The sequence below is a fragment of the Notechis scutatus genome, chromosome Z (assembly GCF_049901735.1).
Source record: "Notechis scutatus isolate UNSWTSFEM ecotype Mainland chromosome Z, rNotScu1.2, whole genome shotgun sequence".
Lineage (NCBI taxonomy): Eukaryota > Metazoa > Chordata > Lepidosauria > Squamata > Elapidae > Notechis > Notechis scutatus.
Genome location: NC_142025.1, coordinates 82,773,789 through 82,799,594, shown reverse-complemented (window position 1 = coordinate 82,799,594; position 25,806 = coordinate 82,773,789). Strand labels below are relative to the sequence as shown.

The 25,806-nt window shown below is 40.4% G+C and overlaps 2 protein-coding genes across 4 annotated transcripts in view; one reads left to right on the top strand and one right to left on the bottom strand.

Moving 5' to 3' along the window:
* LOC148128949 (uncharacterized) overlaps nucleotides 1-20,928 on the bottom strand; it is a 31,146-nt gene extending 10,218 nt beyond the window's left edge. Inside the window, exons 1-3 of one of the 2 annotated variants that reach the window (XM_087945855.1) lie at nucleotides 20,733-20,928; nucleotides 7,288-7,353; nucleotides 2,986-3,036 (exon numbers count right to left, since the gene is read on the bottom strand). In XM_087945855.1, the coding sequence (XP_087801981.1) occupies nucleotides 2,986-3,036; nucleotides 7,288-7,353; nucleotides 20,733-20,741 (126 nt within the window). In that variant the 5' untranslated portion in view covers nucleotides 20,742-20,928. The other variant, XM_087945856.1, reaches the window with a different exon arrangement.
* Nucleotides 20,929-22,083: 1,155 nt separating this feature from the next.
* The window catches only part of SH2D4A (SH2 domain containing 4A), a 33,270-nt gene continuing 29,547 nt past the window's right edge, over nucleotides 22,084-25,806 (top strand). Inside the window, exons 1-2 of one of the 2 annotated variants that reach the window (XM_087945852.1) lie at nucleotides 22,084-22,389; nucleotides 22,590-22,793. In XM_087945852.1, coding sequence (XP_087801978.1) covers nucleotides 22,628-22,793 — 166 coding nt within the window. In that variant the 5' untranslated portion in view covers nucleotides 22,084-22,389; nucleotides 22,590-22,627. Of the gene's footprint in view, nucleotides 22,794-25,806 lie in introns of both variants that reach the window. The other variant, XM_026679894.2, reaches the window with a different exon arrangement.

The window sequence follows — 25,806 nt, the reverse complement described above, 5'->3', positions numbered from 1 at the left end:
TTTATGAATCGTCCAAAAGAAGTCTGCCACAGTCTTTTGGGATAAGGCTGATAAGCACCCACCTTCTCTCCCTTGAAATGCTGCCAACAACTAAATTGCTAATTAGCTATACAAGTCCACATGAAGCGACCAGAACAAAGTTGCTTCCTGCAAAGGCTCGTGTCTCTTTGCTCCTCCTTTATGTCTTATGGGAGGAGCCAATCATCTCCAAGCCTTACTCCCGAGGACCATTTTGTCTTAACTGTTCTTGCCTTCTGGCAGTTCTGCACAAGCACTGGCTCCCCTGTTCCTCTGCCTCACTGATGTCAGATTTTGGAGGCTCCAGAGTCTACACATAACTCTCAAATGGCCCTGGCCCCATCTCTGTGTCGGACGCAGATCCCTCGTCCAAGCCCCCCACCCAGACTCCAGGACTGGCCCATGTTCCTCCCCACTGTCCGACTCTGCTGCCAGCTCTGCGGGCCGCCAGCAGACCACAAGCTTCCTCCTCCCCCTGATAATTCTCACTTAACGACTAGTCACTTAATGACAATTCAAAGTTACGACAGACCCTAGGAGAGTTAGTTATAATCTATATGGTTATATACAGCCACACAGACCCCCCACGATCACAGTCATGTGATTGCATTTTAGGCAGATGGCAACAGGTTTGCATTTATATCAATTGCAGCATCCTGTGATCATATGACCATGACTTTTCACATTTTTTTTGTCAATTTCTGATATTTTTTCCCAGTTTCAGACAAAAAATGCCCATTCTGGAGAATGGATTCACTTAATCACCACAAGATTCACTTAATATCCACATGATTCTCTTAATGACTATGGTAGTAGCTTTATGACTGTGACTAAAAGTGGTGATAAAATTAAGTCAGGTGATCCGCTTAATAACTGCAAAGATTTATGATCAAAACTCCAGACTCAGATGTGGTTGTTGAGGACTTCCTATATTAAATGTACCTGGGAGAACAGGTTTTTTTATACGTTTTACTTTCGGTCTCAAATTTTGAAAACATAACAGCCAGTTTTATTGTCACAGCAGTTAAAATGAAGTAGCAATTAACATAAGACATAGTCTGTCAATTTTTTCATTTTTTTAACTGTTTGATTTTATTGTTTGTATAGCTGATTGTAGATCATAAATAAAGAGACTTAGTGGGACTTAAATTGCTCTGATTTCTAACAAGAACATCATGTTTACACAGCCCATTTTAAATAGATATAATATCTTCATTGTTATGGTTCACCAAATCTCTTATGAAAACCTTGCCATGGAATCTGTCAAATTGGCTTTGAGACCAGCAGCTGTACCAACTTTATTTCCATTAAACCTTCCTGGTAGCATTAACTCCTTTCCAAAAAAATGCCTCTCCAAAATAAATGCCTCTCCAGAAGAGCATTCAGACTGGGAATTCTGGAGGTGGTGCCATCACATATGGAATGTGCCACAGTAACATATCTATTCTATCTTTTCCCTCCATCATTCCCATACATAAGTAGAATATCTGATCACGAACGCTTCTGACCACAACCAAATCAGGTTCTGACCAAAAAATTCACATTTTTTTCCCTGCGGCCAATTTTCCCTTCCGCACCATTTTTTTGTAAGCATATAATGACCAAATTGGGTTGCGACCAAAGTTATGGAACAAATTGTATTGTGTGATATCTCATCTGTTATCTAAATCAGCGGTTGCCAACCGGTGAGCCACAGCCCACTGGTGGGCCGTGAGAAAATTTTGGTGGGCCGCAGAGAAATCTCACCCCCTGAGCACCCCCCCAAAGCAATTAATCCAGGCTGCACAGAAACACAAGGCTGCGCCACCCACATGGCTCGCGGAAACCCTCCCCACCTACTCACTCCTTACCCAGCAAACTTGCCTGCTAAATTGCTATTTTTCCTTTTTCCAACCATCAGCTGCTCTGCTATGCCAGGAGATTTAGATTAGCTAGGAAGCAGGAAATGGTTGGATTTCTTGCTTTCTAACTAGTCTTTAGATCTTTAGATCTTTGGCTCTGCACGGCCGAATCTTCTTTAGGAGTGAAGGTTCTATTATTCAGTGCAGACCCATTGCAAGCAAATTTTATTTGACAGACTGAGCTAGCCGATGGCAGATAGATAGATCACTGAATGATTCTGTGAGCAACTCAATCTGCCTGCCTGCTTTGCCTGATTTTGGGTAAAAGTTGCTCTTTTTTAAATAAAAAAATCCATTATTTACATACATGGTGTGTTGTGAGTTAATTTTGTGAGTTTGCTTGCTAGCAAATTTTATGAGTTTGCTGGGAAGCAAATTTTATATGACAGATTGAGCTAGCCAATGGCAGATAGATAGATCTCTGAATGAATCTGATTCTGTGAGCAACTCAATCTGCCTGCCTGCTTTGCCTGATTTTGGGTAAAAGTTGCTCTTTTTTTATTAAAAAAAAGTCAATATTTATATAAATATTTATAATATTTACATACAAGCCATGCCCAGCCAGTCACATGACCACCAAGCCACACCCACAAATTAGGCCATGCCCACCAGTTAGTGGTCCCTGGGATTTAAAATTATGAGTTTGGTGGTCCCTGAGATCCAAAAGATTAGAGACCCCTGATCTAGATCATGGAGGTGGCAAGAAAGAAACCTCCAGATAAACAGTGTAACATGATTCAAATAGCAAGGGTAGACTATAACTTAATTCAACATAATAGTGTAATGGATTGTGTAAAAGCCGAGTGCAGTTACAATGGAATAGCAGAAATAACAGTTACAGCCTCCAATAATATTTGAGACAAATTTGCATGGACAACAGCCTCTGCAGATATTAGGTTATAGAATCCAGAGTTCTTAAGGATGCAGATTTCCTGCATGTTAAGCAACTGAGTTTTATCTTTCTAGGAATTGCATTTAAGGGAATTTCTTCTGCAACATTACTAAAATTAAATGGAATTAATTCTTTAATGCAATCTGTTATTAATGAATAACTTCTTGTGCTTACCAACTGTGCATACTGAGCTCCATACTTTGACACAGGATAGGCAATTGTAATCTGTTCAAGATATATTAAGAAAATATGTGGTTATTGCATGATTTGATACTTAAAAGGGAGGACATGCCACTGCTATAAGTACCTGATAGAAATGTACATTTGGGCTAATTCAGGCAGATTCATCAGCTATCCAACTGAAGCAATATTATTCCAAAGCAGTGCAGAAGGTCTCAAATGTTGATCACTGAATTCTAAAGACATTTTTTTCTCGAAACTTTCAACTCAAGAAAACCGGAGGAGGAGGAGGAGGAGGAGGAGGAGGAGGAGGAGGAGGAGGAGGAGGAGGAGGAGGAAATCTGGGACTGGGAGAGTACAGTCCTTCACTTACAAGCATTTATTTAATGACCGTTCAAAGTTGCAACAGCACTGAAAGAAGTGACTTATGACCAGTCTCTCCATTTAATGACCATTGCAGCATCCCTAAAATCATGTGATTGAAATTTGGACAGTTGCCAACTGTCATGTTTTTATGACATTTGCAACATCCTGGAGTCATGTGATGACCGTCTGAGACCTTCCTAGCTGGCTTCCAAACAAAGTTAATGGGGGAAAACTGAATTCATTTAATGACAACACAATTCACTTAACAACTGCCGTGATTCGCTTTACAACTGTGGCAAAAAAGGCTGTAAAATCAGATGCAGCACACTTAATAACTGCATGGCTTAGCCACAGAAATTCTACTGGTCCGTAAGCTGAGGACAACCTTTCTAACATTAGGTCTTGTTTCAAAGAAGTTGAGTACTGCCACTGCATGTTATCCTCTGACCTACTGCACTTTTTAGGACTTGGATGCCAGCTGAACATAATACAATAGTCATTATCATATATCCCTAATTTGAAATTTTCTTTTTTATTGTTTTAGGACCATATCCATAATGGATGCTATTTTAATATAAATTGCTAAAATATCTATAGAAGAAAATTTGGTGCCCTTTTGTCTTCTTAGTTGTGACTTCCACTAACTAGTGTGCTTTTTATTCATAACAAAAACTCAGCAGCAAGAGGATAAATGAAGTTGAAAGGCTAATTCTACATGAAACATAGACATGATTACTCTGCTTAGAGGAGTCTTTTTTTTTCTGACAGATTTCTTATAAGTTTTCTAATAAAAATGCCTTCATTTAAAAGCCAGGTCTCTGGTGTACACAGTTTGGTATGTATAAATTGGTACTCAAATTTGGTACTCTAATTCTCCATAAAAGATGATTGATTCTACTCATTACATTCAGACGAAAAAAAGTCTGTTCAAGTCAGTCAGCCAAAAACATTATTTAGTGGCATTAACCAAGCCTGCTGCTCTCCCCATGTTTCAAAAATATATATTTCTCAAGAAGCTTCTTATTACTTCAAGGTCCAAAAAAGTCAGATGAACATGTTTTCCTTCCCCGTTAAGGCATTTAAATCAGGCATCTTCACTACTCCAAATACAAGGAATCTTCTTTCTTGATGATTTATGTTGCCAAGATCTTCCCTTTATCCAGGGGTGGGATTCTACAGGTTCTCACCTATTCGCTAGAACCGGTTGTTAACATTCTAAGCAGTTCAGAGAACCAGTTGTTAAAAGAAATTACTGGCCTAATCCTGTAAGGAAGGCAGGAAGGAAACCTTCTGGTGTTGCTTACAGAAACTGCCTCTCCGTTAACCCTTATTACATTCTTGGCAGGACTAGACTTCCTGTCTCAGGAACGTCTCTGGAGTTTTTTCCCCACTCCTTTGCTGGTACTTTGCTTGTGTGGGGTAACCATTCAAAGTTACAATGGCACTGAAAAAAGTGACTTATGACCATTTTTTATGCTTACGACTGTTGCAGCATCCCCACAGTCATGAGAGGCCAGGCAAGGAGATGCGTGCCTCGATGTGAGTGATATTGAGTTGGCCACACCCAGCCAATAACATGACCACCAAGCCACGTCCATCAGTCACATGACCACCAAGCCACGCCCACCAACTAAGCCACACCCACAGAACCGGTTGTTAAAAAATTTGAATTCCACCCCTGCCTTTATCTCAATCTCAGCCAACCTTCTTTGAAATAGGGTGGCTTTCACGCTGCCTGCAGTTAAATCCCTTGGTTTATCTTATGAATGATTGTAAATCTGACATTGTGAGACGGAGGTCTAAACTAAACACGAAAGGGGTTGCTTGAGATGTTTTTTAGGCGATATGATAGGACTCCAACTATGCTTCATCCTCTGATGAAAAAAAGAACAGTGTATAAAAAATACTCTCTTCCCAGGAAGAAAAAGAACCAGGGTGAAAGTTCATTGTTCAGGACAGGGGGCTTATCTAATGAAAGAGACCTCAGTGCATGCTTTCCCTAGGATGAGCTGCACTGGGTAGGTTGTTCCTGCAGAGTGAGAGCATTGTGGCTGGAAAGGCAGAAGGAAAGAGCTGCAACAACTTTGGCTGGAGTTTCTGCCAAAACGACTGAAGGACAGACACAGTGGGGGATTCTGGCTTTTTTCCATTTTTTGCTTCTAGCAGTAAAAAGCTTGGAAATTGGACAAGAGTTAGCATGCATTAATACGTCTTCCTTGGAAACTGACCTTCCTTCAGAAAGACACTCTGCCTGCAAGGAACAGCCTGTATCGTTCTAATTATGCCATGCACCAAAACCTAGTATCCATAATCGTGTTTATGGTGGCTTTAGTTGCAGTTTCACAGTATCTGAGTGCCCAATTATAGACTGAAATGTAATAATTTGAAATACCATGAACTCATAATTTTATTTCATGGAGTGGAGTTGCATTCATTTAATACTGCCTCAGAGATAATGGTGCCTCAAGGTTTGAGAATTCCCTCTTGTGAATTATGGTCAGGTTAATGTTTTAGTTTTCTGCTGTTACATATAGTGTTAGGTGTAATTGTCACAAGAACCTCTAATCATCATTTGATCAATTATCACTAACTTGCAAGTATTCCAAATGCTGGTAAATGATCAAAATGATGGGGAGGAAAGAGTTGGTTTTGATCAGTGTAAAACTCTTCTGTGGGGTTCTGTTTGCATGTTAATTACCTGGATAAGACCTCAGGTAACATCTCTTGCTGGTAGTTACACTGTTTTCTCCATTTTCTTTTGGATGACCATGAATTAATTACACGTTCATATATTGGACATATTTCAACAAATTTTAGATATAAGCATCCCTGGTGCAATGAATAACTGTATGATATCACAACTTTCTTTTTGATATGCTGTATTTTTAAAACAAAAATTGGCCCCAATACTTTGTGGGGGGATTGGTTAAATGGTGAGATAAAATTTAAATTGTAGGAATTTATGAAGAGATAGGTGCTTGTCTCTATAAGGAGACATAGCACTACCCACATTGAGACTGTTTATTTACCACTGATTCCTGGCTGTACATTAAAAACCACGACTAAAACTTGTGATTAGGGATTTTTCCTATTAACAGTTCTTGTATAAATCTGGCTCTTCGTTCCTGACCGGATATAAAATTCTGGCAGTTGAAGTCCACACATCTTAAAGTTGTCAAAATTTGAGAAACACTGTACTAGAATATCATGGTGAGATATTTTAATTTCACAGAATTATTATGCCTTTGGAAGTTTGCTTCTTCTCCTCACTCAGATTCTAGGGGAAAATTAAAAGGTGGGCAGGTGATAGTAGAGTGACTGAATGTTGGCTTTTGTTCTGAAGACAAAAGGTAGATTTGGCTTATAGTTTTCTCGGCATCGTCTCAAGACAAACAGCAGGCAAGAGTTCCTTGTTCTAAAGAACTGGGAATCACATTAGTGGAGGCATGGATATGATGACTGTGTGAGAGAACAAACTGCTTTGACTTTCTAAATTTCTGGCATCTAAATTTCTGGCTCCAGACTCCAAAATCACCAGAAAATAAAAGTAATTTTGTGTTACATTTAGAAGGACATGTAAGGATTCTCTCTTGATAAAGTTTTTGACAACTGAAACTAATTCACTATCAAGAGTCAAGAAAAAGGTGAGGATGGTTGCAATTGTGATCTACATTGAGAAGGATGAGCGTTTGCTTATAGGCTATATATTTGTCATTTTCCAGCAGGTTTCTCTTTGCAATTTACTTTGCTTGGGAATTGGGAAGACATGGGATAGGGACAATTAGTGAATAGCAGCAGTCTGGTTCTACAGCTTTTGATGAAGAAGACTATACGGCCCACTATTTCCAAATAAATTTGCTGTATTTTTTAAATCCAAGGAATCCAATACTGATTGCTCGACTTGATACAGGAATATTGGCAAATACTCACAGATAAAAACATGGAAATTCCAAGCAGAAGGAAATATACAAGTCTGAATTTCATTATGCTGAAAACCTGCCAGGAGAAAAACAAGGAAACGTTTTAACCACAAAATCTCTCCTTTTTAATTTCCCAGTTCAATTCAGTTCAATGTTATTACACCCTTTAGCCAGACAACTAAAACAGAGATAACGGAGGAATCAAAATAGATAAACAACAACAACAAAAGCACATAGAGCAATCCATCTTAAATCCTACTGTAGATGCTGGGAAACTTAATGTTAAATAACAAAATTTTGCAACGTTATAGGTTGCATAAAATTTTGTCAGCAAACAGAAAATCAACATAGGAGCTGTCTGATTGTCCAGAAATTGCTGTGGGGAGAAAAATAAGATTTAAATCTAGTATTGCATGAAACCTGTAGTATAAAAGAATGTATGCTACCTCTTGTGAACTGAAGGAAAGACCGTGAGCCATTGGGAGTCTAAAACATCTATGCAGAAGGAAGAGAATTACAGTGAGTCCTGGTGAAACAAAACAACAGAAACTCAGAGTAATCAGAAAGTAAATGTAGGGAGCCATCTTTTTTTTTTTTTAGAGTTTTAAAATGAAGTTTATTTAAGTTTCATATATTTAAAACATTTAAAAAGAAACAAACATATAAACTTATATACATATATACATTTTGCAGCAGGTATTGAGCATTGGTTACATTTTTTTTCTTTTTTCTTTTCCTTTACCCCATAAGATTGACATGAACTACCTTGTTACAATACCTTCCTTGTTCTTTTAATGTTTTAATTTCACAGAATACTTTATAATTAAACGCACGTCCTTCATAATTTCATACCTTATTCAGTTATCAAATGTTACTTTTTCTTTAACCATTCATACCAACAGTTCCAAACTTTGTAGTATTCACTATCTTTGTTGTTTTTTAGTAATTTGGTTAGGCTGTCCATCTCTGCACACTCATGAATTTTTTTTAATGACCATCTCCTCTGAAGGGACAATAGACAGTTTCCAATTTTGAGCATAACTTATTCTGGCTGCCGTTATAATGTGCAAGATTAAATATTGATTTTTTTTCCTATTTTTGAGTCTATCATACCCAGCAAGAAGGTTTCGGGTTCAAATTTTACTTATTGTTTAGTTATATTTAGAATCCAATTTTTGATATTTTTCCAAAACTTCTGCGCATATGGACATGTCCACCACATATGGAAGTATGTTCCCTGGGTGCAGTTACACTTCCAGCAGTTTGTGGGGAGGTTCGGGAACATCTTAGCCAGTCTCGCGGGTGGCAAGTGCCAACGATACACCATTTTATAGAGATTCTCTTCATACGAGGCTGACATAGTTAGTTTGTAGTTTATTTCCCAAATATGTTCCCACTTGTCTAATTCAACACTGTGGCCCACATTTTTTGCCCAAATTATCATACACTCCTTGACTGTTTCTTCTTTTAATTTATAATCCAATAGATATTTATATATTTTACTAATCAGCTTCCTTTCCTCTCCATGCCAAATTTTATCTAATTCTTGGTAGGTCATGTTAAAACAAAATTGTTCTTTATCTTTTTTGTAATGCGATTGTATCTGCACATAGGGCCACCATGCTGTCTCTTTTCCTTGAATTTGTATTTGATTCCTACCCTTTAACTCTCCAATTTGATGTAATAGATCTTTATATCTTACAATATTATCAAAATCTAAAACATTTGGATGTGTAACTGCCTCCATTGTAGATAACCACAGTGGGACCTTACAGTAATGTACTTTTTTATCTTTTCCCAAATATTTAGTAACACATTCCTTATATAATGCCTTTGAAAGTACAAGTTGTGTTTACTCTTTCCATCCCACATAAATGCGTGCCATCCAAGTTGGAGATCAAAGCCCTCTAATGTTAAGATCCTTTTATTTCTCAAATTAATCCAGTCTTTAAGCCAGGTTACTATCACAGCATAGTAGTATGTTTCAAAATCTGGAAGACCAAAGCCTCCTTTCTTCCTATCATCCTGTAATAATTTATATTTTATTCTGGGTTTTTTTCCCTTGCCATATAAATTTGGATATATGTTTATTTAGTTCTTCAGAAAAGCTTTTTTCCAACTTGATTGGCACCATCTGAAATAAGAACAACAATTTTGGCAAAATATTCATTTTTACTATTGCAATACAGCCTAATAGAGATATTTGTAATTTAGCCCAATTATCTAAGTCTTTAAATATTTGGATTGTTAAGTTATCATAATTATCTTTTTTAATTGATGAACACCTAGCTGTCAGCCATACCCCCAAATATTTTACTTTATTTATCACCTGTATCCCTAATCTCTTTGTTAGTTCTTCCTTTTGTTCATTTGTAGTTTTTTGTTATCACTTTTGTTTTTTCTTTATTAATTTTTAACCTTTCCATATTGTTTCCCTGCCACCTTTCCATATTGTTCTATTTCTTTCATCAAGATAGGTGTCGTTTCCAGGGGATCTTCCACTATAAAGGCCATATCATCAGCAAATGCTTGAAGTTTGTACTCCTGTTCTGTACAGTCAATTTACATACCAGTAGCCTTCGCATCGACATCCTTGTCTTACACCCTTATTTATCCTTATATTATCTGTGTTTTCCCCATTTATTAATATTTTTGCGGTTTGGGTATTATATATTGTTTTAATGAATCCTGTTCTGTACAGTCAATTTACATACTGTGGCCAGCGCGTTGGCGCACCGGATTGGTCGAGCGAGCCGCACTGATTGGCCCGTTGCGAATCCCCGCGATTGGTGGAAACTAATCGCGGGAGATTCAAGCGGTGCCATTGGCCACGGCCGCGCGGTGGCTCGGAAATAAAAAGCCGCAGTTTTTCCCTCCAAGCTTAAGCTGTAACCGGAGCCCAATAAAGAGCTGAAACCAGTCACTGACTCTGAGCTTCCTTCCTGCGCCGGACACGACACTGGCGACGAGGGTGGGATTCAAGGAATAACCACCGAGCACGTGTCCCGAGGAAGACAAAGACCGACTAGATGGCCAGCATGACCCCACCCGTGCCGTTCAACCCGGCTACCGAGGACTGGGAATCGTACACGGACCAATTCCTAATGTTCCTCGAGAGTAGCAACTTGAAGGATGCGAATGGGCAGAAGAAACGAGCCGTCTTCCTGACACACTGCGGGCCCGCAGTGTTCAAGATGGCCAAAGCCCTTGCGAAGCCCGCGGATGTGAAGGCGATGGACTGGGGCGATCTCGAGCCGCTACTTCGGAACCACTACGCCCCCGCTGTGCCCATTCTCATCCGGCGGGACAAATTCTATCGGCGGAACCAGCGGCAGGACGAGAGCATCAGCGATTTCATAGCTGACCTGCGAGACCTAGGGGGGATGTGTGAGTTCTGGGACTTAGAGGATGCCCTCCGAGACCGCGTGGTCCTAGGCCTCAGGGACCAGGCACTCAAGAGCCGACTGATGGCAAAGGGCGACATCGATCTCGCCGACGCCCTGGCAGAAGCCTCCGCGGCCGAAGCCACCCAAAAGTCAGCAGCCAGGCTTCGGAGGGCAGAAAACGGGGACCGCACCGAAACCCCCGAAGCGAACCGACGAGAGACCACCACACACCACGGGGACCTGGACTCCGCCTCAGATACCACGGAAGAGGAGGAAGACGTCCATCGGCTCCAGGCAGGACGGGACCGACGAGATCAACGAGGTCGTAAGTCGGGACCCCAGTGCGCCGGGTGCGGGGGCAGCCACCCTCGATCAGAATGCCGTTTCATCGACGCGATCTGCCGGCATTGCAACAAGAGGGGCCACATCGCCTGAGTCTGCCGACTCAGAAAAACACACAGCCCCCGCCGCCGAGACCAGAGCAACCGGGGGTGAGACGACACCCCCCCAGACCCAGAGACCGCCAAGCCGAAAATCGCTGGAGCCGAGATACCAGGGGGCGACGAAACGGGGAAGGCCGCCAGAGGGAGGAAACCCACCAGACGGTCACCATCGGTCACGCCGAAACCACCGATGCCCGAAAAGTCTACGTAGAAGTGGACATCGAGGGCGAGCCATGCCGGATGGAGGTGGACTCCGGGTCCTACCTCTCCATGGTCGCCTGGAAAGAAATCAAGCGGCTGGTGCCAACCATCCAGAAAGGAGGACTGGAGAACCAGAAGTTGGTGATCAAGGACTACCAGGGGAACCGCATCCCCGTCATCGGGACCGGACAGTTCGAGGTGACTTTCAAGGACCGCACCGCGAAGCTTCCCCTGACGATCGTGGACCGGAACCGACCCAGCCTCTTAGGACTCCAATGGTTCGCACCGCTCGGCATCGAGGTTACGGGCATAAACCACATCACAGAAGCCGACTGGGAACAGCAACTGGCAAAGGACTTCCAAGAAGTATTCGACGGCACCTTAGGCAAGTACCGAGGGCCCCCTATCTCTTTCAGCCTAGACCCCAATATCGCCCCCATACGCCTAAAACCAAGACGGGTGCCTTTTGCACTCCGGAAAAAAATTGACGAGCAGATTGACAAGCTCGTCAAACAGGGGGTCTTGCAACCAATCGACCACGCCCGATGGGAGACCCCAATAGTCACCCCAGTTAAGCCAGATGGGTCAGTAAGGATCTGCGGGGACTATAAGGCCACCCTCAATTGCGCCCTGCAACAAAGCGCCTACCCCGTCCCAGTAGTGCAACACCTACTACACTCGCTGGTGGGGGGGCAAGGTCTTTGCGAAGCTCGACCTGGCGCAAGCCTATCAGCAGCTGCCGGTCGATGAAGAAACCGCCGAGGCGCAAATAATAGTCACCCACCGGGGAGCGTTTCATTGTAACCGACTCCAGTTTGGAGTCAGCGTGGCCCCGGGAATTTTCCAGAGCCCAATGGAAAGACTGCTGCGAGGAATAAAAGGGGTGGTCCCCTATTTCGACGACGTACTAGTGTCGGCAGCCAACCGGGAAGAACTAGAGGGTCGCCTAAGGGAGGTACTAGAAAAATTCAAGGGGGCCGGGCTAAAAGTGAAGAAAGAGAAATGCCAGCTTTGCACAGAGCAAGTCGAGTTCCTAGGGTACCTCCTAGACCGACACGGCATCCACCCAACCGGAGACAAAATCAAAGCCATCAAGGAAGCCCCTACACCCAAGAACAAAACAGAGCTACAGGCATTTCTGGGACTGCTAAATTTTTACAATGTGTTCTTGCCCCAAAAGGCGACCGCGGCGGAGCCATTGCATAGGCTCCTGGATAAGACGGCCAAATGGACCTGGGGGAAACGTGAGGACACCGCATTCAGAAACACCAAGGACCTGCTCACCTCGGATGCCGTCCTCATACAATATAATGAGACCCTACCCCTCGCCGTCACATGCGACGCCTCACCCTTTGGCGTCGGCGCCGTCCTCAGCCATACACTTCCGGACGGAAAAGAAGCACCCATCGCCTTCTTTTCAAGAACACTCAGCAAACCAGAAAGGAACTACAGCCAGTTAGACAAGGAGGCCCTGGCCATCGTTGCAGCAGTAAAGAAGTTCCACGAGTACCTCTACGGCCGCCGATTCACCATCATCACAGACCACAAGCCGCTGCTGGGAATCCTGGCTGGGAACAAGGCCACCCCGAACATCCTATCCCCCAGGATGACAAGGTGGTCCGAGTTCCTCGCCGCCTACGACTACCGGCTCACGCACCGACCCGGTAAGACGATCGCCCACGCAGACGCGCTGAGCCGCTCGCCACTACCCGACCTAGACGCTGACCCAGCCCCCACGACGACCACCCTCAGCATAGAGGCATTGCCCGACCTACCCATAACCGCGTCAGACATTGCCCGAGAGACTAATAAAGACAAACGTCTGGCGCGGGTATTACATTGGGTAGAAAAAGGGTGGCCGGAAAAAGAGAACGATGAATCGTTCAGGACATTCCGAAACAGGCAAACAGAACTGTCATTACAGAAAGGTTGCTTGTTATGGGGGGACAGGGTGATCATACCAGAGAAATTGCAAGGGAAAGTATTAAAATTATTGCACGAAGGGCACCCGGGCATCGTGCGGACAAAAGCCTTGGCCAGAAGCTACGCTTGGTGGCCAGGCATGGACAAGGAGATCGAGGCTTGGGTGGCCAAGTGCTCATGCTGCCAAAAAACAGACCAAATCCTCCCGCCGCACCAATCCTGGAATGGGAAACCCCCAGGGGGCCATGGTCCAGGATCCATATAGATTTTGCCGGGCCCACAAAAGGAAACACATTCCTCATCACGGTGGATGCTTACTCCAATTGGTTGGAGATAAGCAACATGAAAACCACCACAACAGAAGCTGTCATCAAGGTACTCAGCAAACTCTTCGCAACCCACGGCCTCCCAGATGTCCTAGTGTCAGACAACGGGCCCCAATTCACCTTGCTAGAATTCGAAAAATTCTTAGCGGAACGGGGCATACGACACATACTGACAGCGACGGCACATCCGGCGGCCAATGGTAGGGCAGAACGGATGGTTCAATTTACAAAAAAAAACCTCCAAAAAAATCGAACACGGGGACATACAAGAAAAAATAAATAAAATGCTCCTAATACAACATATAACCCCAAACACAACGACAAACAAAAGCCCGGCAGAATTACTGATGGGGAGGAAACTAAGGTCACCACTCGACAGACTACACCCCACATACAACCCGGAAAAACCCCCGGACTCATCAAGCAAGCACCGGGTTTTTGCACCAGGCGACGCAGTCTATGCAAAGAACCTTAACGGAGACCCACTATGGGTACCGGCAACTATAACCCAACTGACAGGACCCCACTCCTACCGGCTGCAGACGACCGACGGACAAACATGGAAACGCCACATCGATCAATTAAGATCAAGAACAAAAAACACAACCGACACGCAACCAAACACAGATGACCCCATTAACACAAACCAAGAGGGGAGGGAAGATACAGGGGATCAAGAAAGAATAGAAAATAACCAGCAATACTCACCAGTCAACAGCCAGCCCGAAGCCTCACCAGGAAGAAACAGCCAGGCCAGCTCAACCAGCCCGGAAAGACCAGGCAGGAGCGGTGAAAGTCGCAGCTCGACCAACCCGGGTAGACCGGGAGGGAGCTGCAACAAGAGGCCCAGCGACACCTTCCAGGCGGTTCCATCGACGAGGCCAAGAGAAACAGAGGTCCCGACCGAACCGGCCGGGAGCCAAACAACAACTAATCTGCGCAAGTCAAGTAGGCAAGTACGAAGCCCCGCCTACCTCACGGGACTACGTTACGTAGGACCGAACCAAGAGGGAGGGTGTTCTGTACAGTCAATTTACATACTCGTAGCCCGCGTCATGATTGGCTAAAGCGCGCGGCGACCGGATTGGTCGAGCGAGCCGCACTGATTGGCCGTTGCGAATCCCCGCGATTGGTGGAAACTAATCGCGGGAGATCAAGCGGTGCCATTGGCGCCCGCCGCGGCTCGGGAATAAAAAGCCGCAGTTTTTCCTCCAAGCTTAAGCTGTAACCGAGCACAATAAAGAGCTGAAACCAGTCACTGACTCCGAGCTTCCTTCCTGCGCCGGACGCGACAAATCCTAAATTTTTTTTGCCAAATTTCATGACTGCCAGTTGTTTAATAAGAATATTCAAATTGTCAAATGCTTTCTGAACGTCTAAAAACATCAGTGCCATTTTTTTTTAGTTGTGTGTACTTCATAGAATTCTAAAACATCCATAATTATTCTTGTATTTGTCTTCATTTGTCTATATGGCAGAAACCCATTCTGGTCAGTATGAATAATCCTACTTAATATTTTCTTTAATCTTTCCGCCAATATTGTGGCCAAAATCTTGTAATCTACGTTTAAAAGTGATATTGGCCTATAATTTTGAATTTTTTGTGGGTCTGATTGCTCTTTGTGAATAAGGGTTATATATGCTTCGGTCCATGATTTTGGTATATTAGCACTATCCAAGGCTTCATTATATAGGTCTGTCATTAATTCCGCCAATAACTCTCGAAACTCCTTATAGAATTCAGACGAAATTCCATCCGGGCCCGGGGTTTTATTTAGTTTTTGGGCTCCAATTGCCTTTCTAATTTCTTCTGTGGATATTTTGTTACTTAAAATACATTTCTCTTCATCCATAATTTCCGGTAATTTTTTTCCCTTCAAATATTGGTTAATAAGTTCTTCTGGTACTTCTTCTTGATCGTATAGATTTGTAAAAAAGTTCTTAGCAATATCTTTCTTTTCCTTAGCCTGAGTACATACTTTCCCTTCTTGGTCTTGGAGAGCTACAATCGTTCTTTTTCCTTGTTCTTTTTTTTATTTTATGGGCTAACCACCTCCCTGGCTTATTTGCATTTTCAAAATAATTTAGTTTTACTAATTTAACTTTTCGGGCCAGGTCTTCCTGCATACTTAAATTTATCTTATGTTTTATCAAATCTATTTCTTTACTAGTGTTTTGATTATTCGGATCAATTTGTCTACTTACTTCTAAATCTTTAAGTTTCTCTCTCCACACATTTTGTTGTTGTCTTTTTTCTTTATTCTTTTTAATACTATAGCCAATAGTTAAACCTCTCACGTAAGCTTTTGTTGTATCCCAGAGATTTTGAAGGGACGTATGCTCTCTCTTATTTATTTCAAGAAATATTTTCAATTCTTTTCTCACCATTTCAATATATTCGTTATCTTTTAATATACGATTATTAAATGTCCATCTTCCAATCATTTTCTTTCCTTTCCACTTAATTTGAATAGGGTTATGATCAGCCCATACATTTGGCAAAATCTCTATATTTTCAATGTTTTCCATTAAGCCTGGGTCCATCCAAATCTGATCTATTCTAGACCAAGAGTGATGGGGATTGGAAAAGAAAGTATATTGTTTTTTGGTTGGATATAGTTCTCTCCACACATCCTTCAAGTTTAATTCCCTCACCATGTTATTAAAAGAAGATGGGAATAGTCTCCTTTTATTTTTGTTTTTATTTTTTTGGAAATTTTATAGTCTTTTTCTGAAACAGCATTTAAATCTCCTACAATACATACATTTGTATATTCATTTTCTACTATCTTATGATGGAGTTTATTATAAAATTCTTCTTGATTTACATTTGGGGCATATACTGTAACTAACAAAGTCTTTTTCTGGTTTAATATTATTTCTATAAATAACATTCTTCCATTATCATCCCTATATACTTGTTTGTGTTGCAGCCAATTTTTTATATATACTACGATACCCCTTTTTCTTTTATTTGAAAGAGCCCAATAAATTTTTCCCAAATTAGTATCCTTTAGGAGGTCTGCCTGTTTATAATGTGTACTTCTTGTATACAAGTTACGTCTGCATTTTGTTTTTTAAGTTTTTCAAATGACTGTTTTCTTTTTAATGTTGAGTTTAAACCATTGATATTAACTGAGAATAAGGTGATTTCTCTGTTCACGTTACTGTCTGTGTAGAGCGGTTTTTGTTTCTTTCCTTGTTCTGGGTTCTCTTGTACTTGGTCTGTTGTCCTCATCTTCTCTAAGTTTCTGAGATTCTGATTGTGGTGCAAGTTCTTTCTCTTCGGAGAGTTGTTCTTCCTGACTTCTTGTATTTAAATCTTCTCCACTTTCACATTCTTCCTCAAGTCCCAGATATTGTTCGCGAAATTGATGTGCTTTCTCTATTGTATCAATTTTATATTTTTTATCCTGCCGTGCTACTAGGAGCCCTTCTGGGGTGAGCCATCTGAACGATATACCATTCTTAATTAACTGAGATGACAAAAACTGGTAGCCCCTTCTTTGCTCCCTAACTCTCCTTGGTATTTGCTTCAATATTACCACTTCATGATCTTTATATATCAGTGGCTAGTCTCTGGTCTTGCCGTATAGCATGTCTCGTATCGTCTTTCTCGCGAATCAGATGTGGACTTCTCAGGTAGTCTGTGTCTTCGGGCGTAATGCATGTATACTCTGTAAACCTCATCGATGTCATTCTCAATTTCCTGTTTGTCTTTCTGTAGGGCTGTTGCTATCAAGTTCGCCATTATTCAAGTTCGTTCTGGAGTCTCAAATAAAATGATGCTTTTTCTAGTTCTATATGCACCACAGAATCCCGAAGTTCACAATATAAAACTTTCCAATTTTGTTCCCATTGCTCTTATCTCTTTTCCACCACCTCAGTTCTTGCCTCTACTGTGTTTAATTTTTGTTCATTTTTTGTCATTGTCTCCTGCATCTTTCCGATTTTACTATCCAAATTTTGTATCTCTTTCTTCACTCCTCCTATTTCCGTTCTCATTTGTAATTTCATGTCTTCGTGATTCCTCGCTATCAGTTCATGGGTTTCATCATTTCCTGCATCATGGCAAGTGTTGACTGTATTGCCTGAAAACTTTGGGCGGAACTTGTCTTTTCCACCAATAACATTGCATCAATCGATCTCTGTCACAGAGGTGAAGATGGGAGCCATCATTTTCAACTAATTGTTTTTGGTAATGCTACATACAGACCTTTCAACTTATACCTATTATTGGAGATACCAAATCTTTGCTGGATAGATATCAGGTGCTTTATAACCAAGACTCTTTCCAGGAAGACACAGTTGAAGCTGCACAAGAGGTGATGCAAGCAATGGCCAATAACTGAAAACTGCGATAGTCCACATAGACGAGCTTTGAAAAAAAACCATGACAAAAGCATATGGATGTAACAGCAGACCAAGTAGCCAACCAGCTGCTGAAAAATGAGAAAAAAGTAAAAAGAGGCAAAAAAGTAAAAAACAACAACAGCCATCTGAACAAGAGGAAGGGTGATTAAATACCCCTTTTGTGGTATTCAAGCTGGAAGAAGCTATAAAGACTGTGAAAATGAATAAAGCAACAGGCATTGATGATTTTAGAACACAACTGATAAAGCCGTTTCGTCCCCATACTCTGGACTAGCTCCTACAATTGATGAACAACTGTATAGTTGAGTTTAAAATCTCAAAATTATGGAGACAGCTTAGAGTTGCACCCTTACAGAAACCTGGCAAAAACCCAGATGATCTGAAAAATACCAATCAATATCACTCCTCTGCCATCTCTGAAAGGCACTAGAATGGATAATTTTAAACTGTATCTCTAAATTTATTGATGGAAAAATCATAAGAGAGCAAGCATGTTTTAGACCGGGCAGGTCATGTTGTGGCCAAATCCTAAACTTTATGAAACATATTGAGGATGGTTTAGAAAGAAAGCTAATTACCTGAATGCTTTCCACGTTTGAAATTGAATTTCGAAGGAAGAGTTGTGGCAATAGAACTGTCTAAGAGCACATCAAAGTATCTTGATATAACACTTGCACATCAGCTTTGGCTTTTAGCATCTCTAAACAGAATATGCTGCTCCAGTGTAGGGTGCATCTGCACACGCGAAACAAGTTGATATTGCCATCAATGAAGCAGTATGTTTAGTGACAGAATGTCTCAAACATATGTGTTAATTAAGAAAATATATTCTCTTTCTGACATTGCCTCACCTAAGATAAGGAGAAAGATTGCAATAGATGCCAAGAGAAGTAAGAATGACCCTCGGTATCCTCTGAACAGATATATTCCCAAACCAGCCAATTCAGATATAGGAACAATTTTATGGCAAGAACAAACATTCTTGAGAACATGCAAGAACAAAATTGAATTAAAACATGGAGGAAGGAGACCATCGAGCAACATTAAAGCAGGTTATGGCTAAAGGATCCAATCTTCCTTATACTATTTGGAGGACCCTGAATATGTTGAGAGTGTAAATCCAAAATGCACAAGAGGAGGTTCTTAGCAGATACCAATACAGTGTGTAAATGTGGAAAGACACAGAGCCCAGCCAACAGCTAGTATGCCAGCTACTACCAGAAAATGTAACTATAATGACTTATTTTTGGCTTTCTTTTTTTGAGATAAAGCCAAGAAGGTGATTTCCTTCTGGAAATTTAAAGTTTAACCTAGACACAGAAGAACTTATATTGCAGCTCATTTTCACATAATAATTGAGCAACCAGATTTTTAGCTCATGACTAGCCAAAGTTACATAAAAATGGTCTATAAAAGTCCACATAAAAGGAACTTCTGATTAAAGGACTTCTTCTGAGTGGAACAGAAAGTATCACTTAAAACATAGAAGAACAACCCAGTAAGTTTATAGTTAGGTTGAAGTCAATCATTTAAAATAATATTAGTTTCCCACTTTACTATTGGACATGGATTTCATTGCTGATCCAACAGAAAGATTGAAATCAGTGGCCTTTCAGATCTTCCGATCATCCTGATCTGCGCCCATGTTGGCTGGAGCTGTTGAGAATTGGAATTCATAAACTTCTGGATATGACTGACCACAATTTTCATTCCCTATTGATATATATTATTTTATAAACAAGAGAGCCCTGTTCCACTTTTGGCCCCAAAATGGCTTACAGCATTAATAGCATATTTTCTGCTATTAATTTCTGCAGGCATTCAGATTCGTAGCTGGAGTCTTGCAGAAAATGTTAAGTCTTAAGAAGAATAAAAGTTGAGTATCCTTAGGCACAGAAAAACATAGTATATGTAACTTACTTAAAACTTTAATTAATTTCAACAATTAATTGATCATTACTAAGCATATTTAAGGAAGCATTTCTGTTTCATCATTACGTTATTTTCCCTGAATTGAGCAGGAAAGCACTTTAAATTTTCCTTTTCATTATTCAACCAGTAGAATAAAGACATGCCCTAAGAAAACTTGTTTCCGACTTAGTGTTCAGAAAAAAGCATTAATCAGATCATGGTCCTGGACACTGTCTTTTTCTTAAACTCTTAGGATATGGCATTCAACTTGCCAGGTAGTAGCCCAATAGTAAAATGGGAATAATGTCTAGCTCCATAATATTTTTATGCTACACAATTACTTTCTAACAAGGGACCACATGCACAGATATGTATGACAAATCATTCAAAAATATTTCTTACACTACACCCAATGTTATACGAATATTATGACAGCCTAGGAAGAAAAAAAAAGTGGTTCTTTTTCTCACCCTTTGCTTTAAAATTCTAAAATTATGTTTCTTTCACTATTGCAACTTTAGATATGCATTCGATTAAACTTGTTTATGTGATTTGGCCATTAGTAGGGGGCTATACAGATGATTTTACTTTGAAGCTCCTGGAATTTGAGAATTGGTATTGTAATTATGGCTGTCCTTCTCTATGAAAACAGAGCTCTCTAATACAACTGATAGGATTTTTTCCACTCAAGATGTATATTTTTTGAGACCAGATATGTTTCATGAATTGTAGCCTGTACATTTCCTCCATAGGAAAGAATTCAAACTTACCCTGCCTTTAGAAAACTTTGATTATGAAGTTCAGTCACAAAGACATGATCACCAAGCTTCCTTCAAATCCAGCTCTATCTCATGCAACTAAAAGGTACTACAAAGACCAGCCTATGCTTACCAGATGCATCTTTGCCGCAGTTCCTTAACAAAGGTGGGCTTCTTTTTCCCAAGATTATCCTAAAGAAGGTCCATGTAATGTTCTTGCCAAAGCTCTGGATTCAGGTAGTTATGGAAAGTATTACTTTTAGGCAGGGAAACAGACCCAGCCCAGCCAGCATGAATGCAGGGTTTGATGTTCTTAATAACATCAAAATAGCCTCTTTGTCTGTAACCACAGTATTTCTCATGAAAGATAACATATAATTAACTGTGTTTATTGAACACATTCCTCCTTTTGCAGGTTAAGTTTGAACTGTAACACTGCTATGTCTTTGGAAAAGTTTCTTAGTGGTTCATTTGGCTACAAAGACTGCGAGCAGCTAGCTTTCTGGTTCCCTGTTAATGGGAGTCTGGCCTTTAATAAGCTGATACAACTATAAGGATTCTTATTCCATGTTCTAACTAGCAATCTTTTTTTTCCACCAGATTTTTATTTCCCACCTTTAGTAAACAATCAGCATCCCCTAGCTGTTCTTTGTGCTGTTTTCTTATAGGCTAATAGTTTGTTTAGCTCTTTAGGATCTTAGTTGCTATTTTTCTTCTCTTCAACTTTGGGGACTCCCTATGCACATTGATAGTTCTGTCTCTTCTTAATGCCCCTCTTTTAAGCCCTCAGTTATAGTTCTTAGGCTGGATTTCCCCAAGCAGAATCTATGTATGTATGGTATTGTTCTATATTAGCATACTCAAAATACCCTTGTCTGATTGGTCCACACATTCTGCAAGCTGATTGGTTAACTAAACTACTGTGATTGGCTCCATACGAATCAACTGCGATTGGCCGGGCCAATCGCGGGAGATTCAAAGAGCCGTCATTGGCTGCGAGCCGCGAGCAATCCCTATATGAAGGGCTGCCACGGCTCCAAGGTCTTGCACAGATCTATACATAAAATAAAGAGCTGAAAAAAGTCACACTGGTCTCGAGTCTCCTTTCCCGCGATCAAACACGTATGGTAGCAGAGTCTGCTGGTTTTCTTCATGAAGGCCTTCTGCTGTACCTTCTAGAAGTGTACTTAGAAGAGTCCTTTCCCTCCCTCTCTTTCTACTTCTCCCTTTCTTACCTGGTAGCCACTGAAACCACTGAATGTTTTCATGACTCACTCTTTAGCCTTCTCTCCCCATCCTTAGAATATAACACATTAACTGGTTGATTTTATAATTTATAGATATTAATAAATTTTATAATTTTATGTTATGACTTATATAAATCTCAGGGATACCCTAAGCCTACTTATACTAAAGACCAGAATCTTTAATTGGCACCAGTTATTTCACCAGCTAGGAAATGCTAAGAAAACAGACAAGGAAGGCATCACACATTTCTTTTCCCTTTGCTGCTATCACTTTGTTCATAGGCATTCTCTTCTTTGCTGATTGTCAGAGCTCCTTTTCTTAAATTGAGGGTGAGAGTTCATTTCTCAGTGACTGGTACATTAACTTTCCGGTTGCTGAGTCAGAGAGAGGGTAGCCACACCTGCAACTTTAGTTGTGCGGGGAGTGGTTTGACGTGATATCAGATTAAGGCAGTCTTATCCCCTCCTTGTTTCTGTTCTGATTAAACTCTCCTTAATCCCGGTGACTATCTTTCTGTGGAATATAGTTCCTGTTTTTCTCAGGTTGTTATTTAGGTTTTCTTTTCCACCATTGCAGGAAGTCTGACTTAAAATAGAGCTGCAGACATTAAGGCCATAATTGCCATGTGGAAAGCCTGCACTCCTGCTGTTTTTCTAGGGTGGGGGTAGATTTGTGCTCTCCTTCAGCCCTTCATGTGTGTCTGGACAAGTGGCGGAGAGTGACGTGACTCTCTCTCACACAGGGCCAGCACTGATTCACGCCAGGAAGCTTTCTCCAGCCATGCTGAAGCAGATCCTGTCCGACATGTATGTGGACCCAGAGCTCCTGGCTGAGCTCAGCGAAGAGCAAAAGCAGATATTGTTCTTCAAGATGAGGCAGGAGCAGGTCAGAAGGTGGAAAGAAAGAGAAGCAGTAGCTACCACCCCAAAGCCAGTACTGAAGAAAGGTCAGTGTATGACCATTTTCTTTCTTATTTCTTGTCCAGAATTTTATCTCACTTTCCAAGCATTGACTCAAAGTTTGCCATTGGATAAGTTTTGATGATGTTATTGAATGAAAAAGCAATATTCTGTAGCTTTAGATGATGCGTGCTTTTACATAAATCATTAAAAATTTAAGCTGAATAACCAGCTGGTTAAATAAGAGAGTTTTTTAGCCCTCCTAAATTCTAAGAATGAAGTGAGCCAAAGATCAGACTCACTAGCAAATCTGACAGGAATATTTTTTTCATAGTTTCCTCATAGGGAACATCCATCCACATGGCACTTTGTCCAGTACTCTCAAGCACTTTGAAGCAGTCTTGACAATTACCTTTACTCCCTTCTTGCTACAGGACATTGAGAATACAGTAAGTCAGTTCAGCTGGCCAAGAGGAGCCTGAAAAAAGAATAGGGAGCTTTCTACCTGAGCTGCTTCTGGTGCAATAAGCATTATTCCACAGAAAAAGGAAACGAGATACTGTAAAGTGCTAGCATTGCCCTTTCATATCCTAGTACATGTACATATGAAGGTTTTTTGTAGAAAGGAATAGGTGAAGATAAGGAGTATTTGCAATGTGGTGAGGCTTCCTGGTAGCCAATCCCATTGATTGTGATATGATATTATGTCACGTATGTTGCAACCAAGCACTTTTCTCAACAATCAGGTTGTTGATTGTAGTAACAAATCAACAGGAAAAAGATCTCATTGGGATGGCTGCAAGGTATGATCCAAAAAGTAAAGCTTGCAACTATCATAGTGTCCTGCATGATCCATATTAAAAAAACAGGCAATAAAAAAATTAGCAACCTATTACTTTGCACACAATCCCTATGGTAAAGTTGGAATCAGCCAAATTTATTTACCTTTTCACCCCAGCTTATCTCTCCAGCATCCCCCACCCCATTCCATTCAAAAGTACAAATAACAGAGGTCATAATGAGTCACTTTGGAAGTCATTTTCCTGGCCTAGAAAATCAAATTTAAATGCTTTGCCCCCTTCTTTACAGTGTGGAACATGTTATTCTTTTCAGTGGAATACTGAAGTTGGAGTTAGATGGAATTTTATCACTTCAGAATTTTTGGGTATTACAGTGATTTTTGTTTCTATTTCTCACTGTTCAGAAGTAAAAATGAATAGAAACTGCATTCAGACTGCCAAGTTGCCTCTGCCCACTCACAGACACCAAGTTACCACTTACTGTGGGTGGCAGAAGGAAGAGCTAGATGGGCAGACAGGCAAGTGGGAGCTGGTGGCTTCCCATTTTCATACCTCCCACCGCCTCCCCTGCCACTGGGACAAAGAGGCTGGAGGAACAGCGGTAGCGGTTGGAATGGGCAGCAGGGAGGTGGTGGCCGCTGAGGACATCCCATTTTCACAGGAGACTTTTTAAAAAAACATATTGTGTTGGTCAAAATCAATGGACTTTATTTAGGTCATTGACCAGTTTTATGTACCATAAAACATGGAATTTGTGATATAAAGCAGGACCATTTAAATTCCCTTCCCTTAAGATACCAATTAGTTGTGATAGAGGGATTTCTCACTATCTAATTTCATGAAGATGTTTTGCAGATGGCTTTGAAATAACAGCTAAGATAATTGAGGGTTTGGATAATAGTATTTTTCATGACCAGCATCTGCCTAAATGTTTAATTAGAAGTTATGTCTATAAGTGTTGCTCATTTTAACTAACAACCCATACTATAATTTCTATTACTTTGGGGTCTCTTTAACTAGAGATGGAACTAGAGAATTATGAATGCAGTCTCAGGTCTGAAATATATTGATATTATGTAAATTATATTTAATATTATATTTTTATATAATATGATTTCCATTTCTTGGAAGAATAATTTATGTCAATATTAGTAAGCCCAACAAGGCCCTCAAGCAAGATAGAATAAATAATTAGCTATAATTTGATAAAAGCATGGCATTATATAAAGAAAATAATATGCCCAACAATTGCACCATTAACCTCTTCTTCGAATGCCTTCAGTGTTGGAGTCAGAGTAAGAAACATGCAATTACATATGCAGACAAGGCCCATTCAGATTCAATGAATAGAAGGCACAACAAGAATTATTCAGTGAAGAACAGAATGTACTGTGATTGATGTATTTATAAATTGCTAGAAGTATAAAATCTGATCTTAAGAACAATGGAAGGATATTAAGAAAAAAGAAATTCAAAGTGCTTATATCAAACAAAAAACATCTGCCAGGGCATATATATGTATATATCCCTACTTAAAGATGATAGAACAAATAAAAAGCAGTATAAAAATACAACAGTGGGAAGAATTATGGATCAAATTAATAAAATCTAAAAAAAAATCTTAAAAAAATTAGTACAAAATATTAAAATTGGTATGCAACTTAATAATGTTCAAGATAGATGTACCTTACTATAATAAATGTTGGAAATGCCTTGAAATAAAAATAACATTTTACCATATGAAAAAACCTTAGAATATTAAAACCTTTAATATGTACAAACAATAAGTAATAATACAATAGAGACTTTACTAACAAATTATTTGTTGCATTTTGCAGTTGCTTATTAAAGTCATATTTATCTTTGGATGCAAAATTTGATACTAACATAAACTTTATCTCTAAAGGCTTCAGCCATCTAAATTGTTAAATTAGTAAAGTGTTAATAATCTCAAATCAATATTGTATAAATACCATTATACTCAAATAATAAAATATACTATTTATGTTTTACAATATAGTGGTAACCTCAGAAGTCATTGATAATTGGTTCTAGAAGGCACAAGGAGTACTAAAAATGATGAATACAAACAACCACATGACTTACCACATGACCCTTTGTTTCAGTTGGGAAAGACTTCCTGTCTATCCATTTTCCTATGTCAGTGACCTTTCCAGCATGGTCGATTTCCTGTTTGTCTTCTGCAGCTGTCCCCCACTTCCTTTTGCAGTGATCTTTATGGTATAGCCAATTTTCTGTC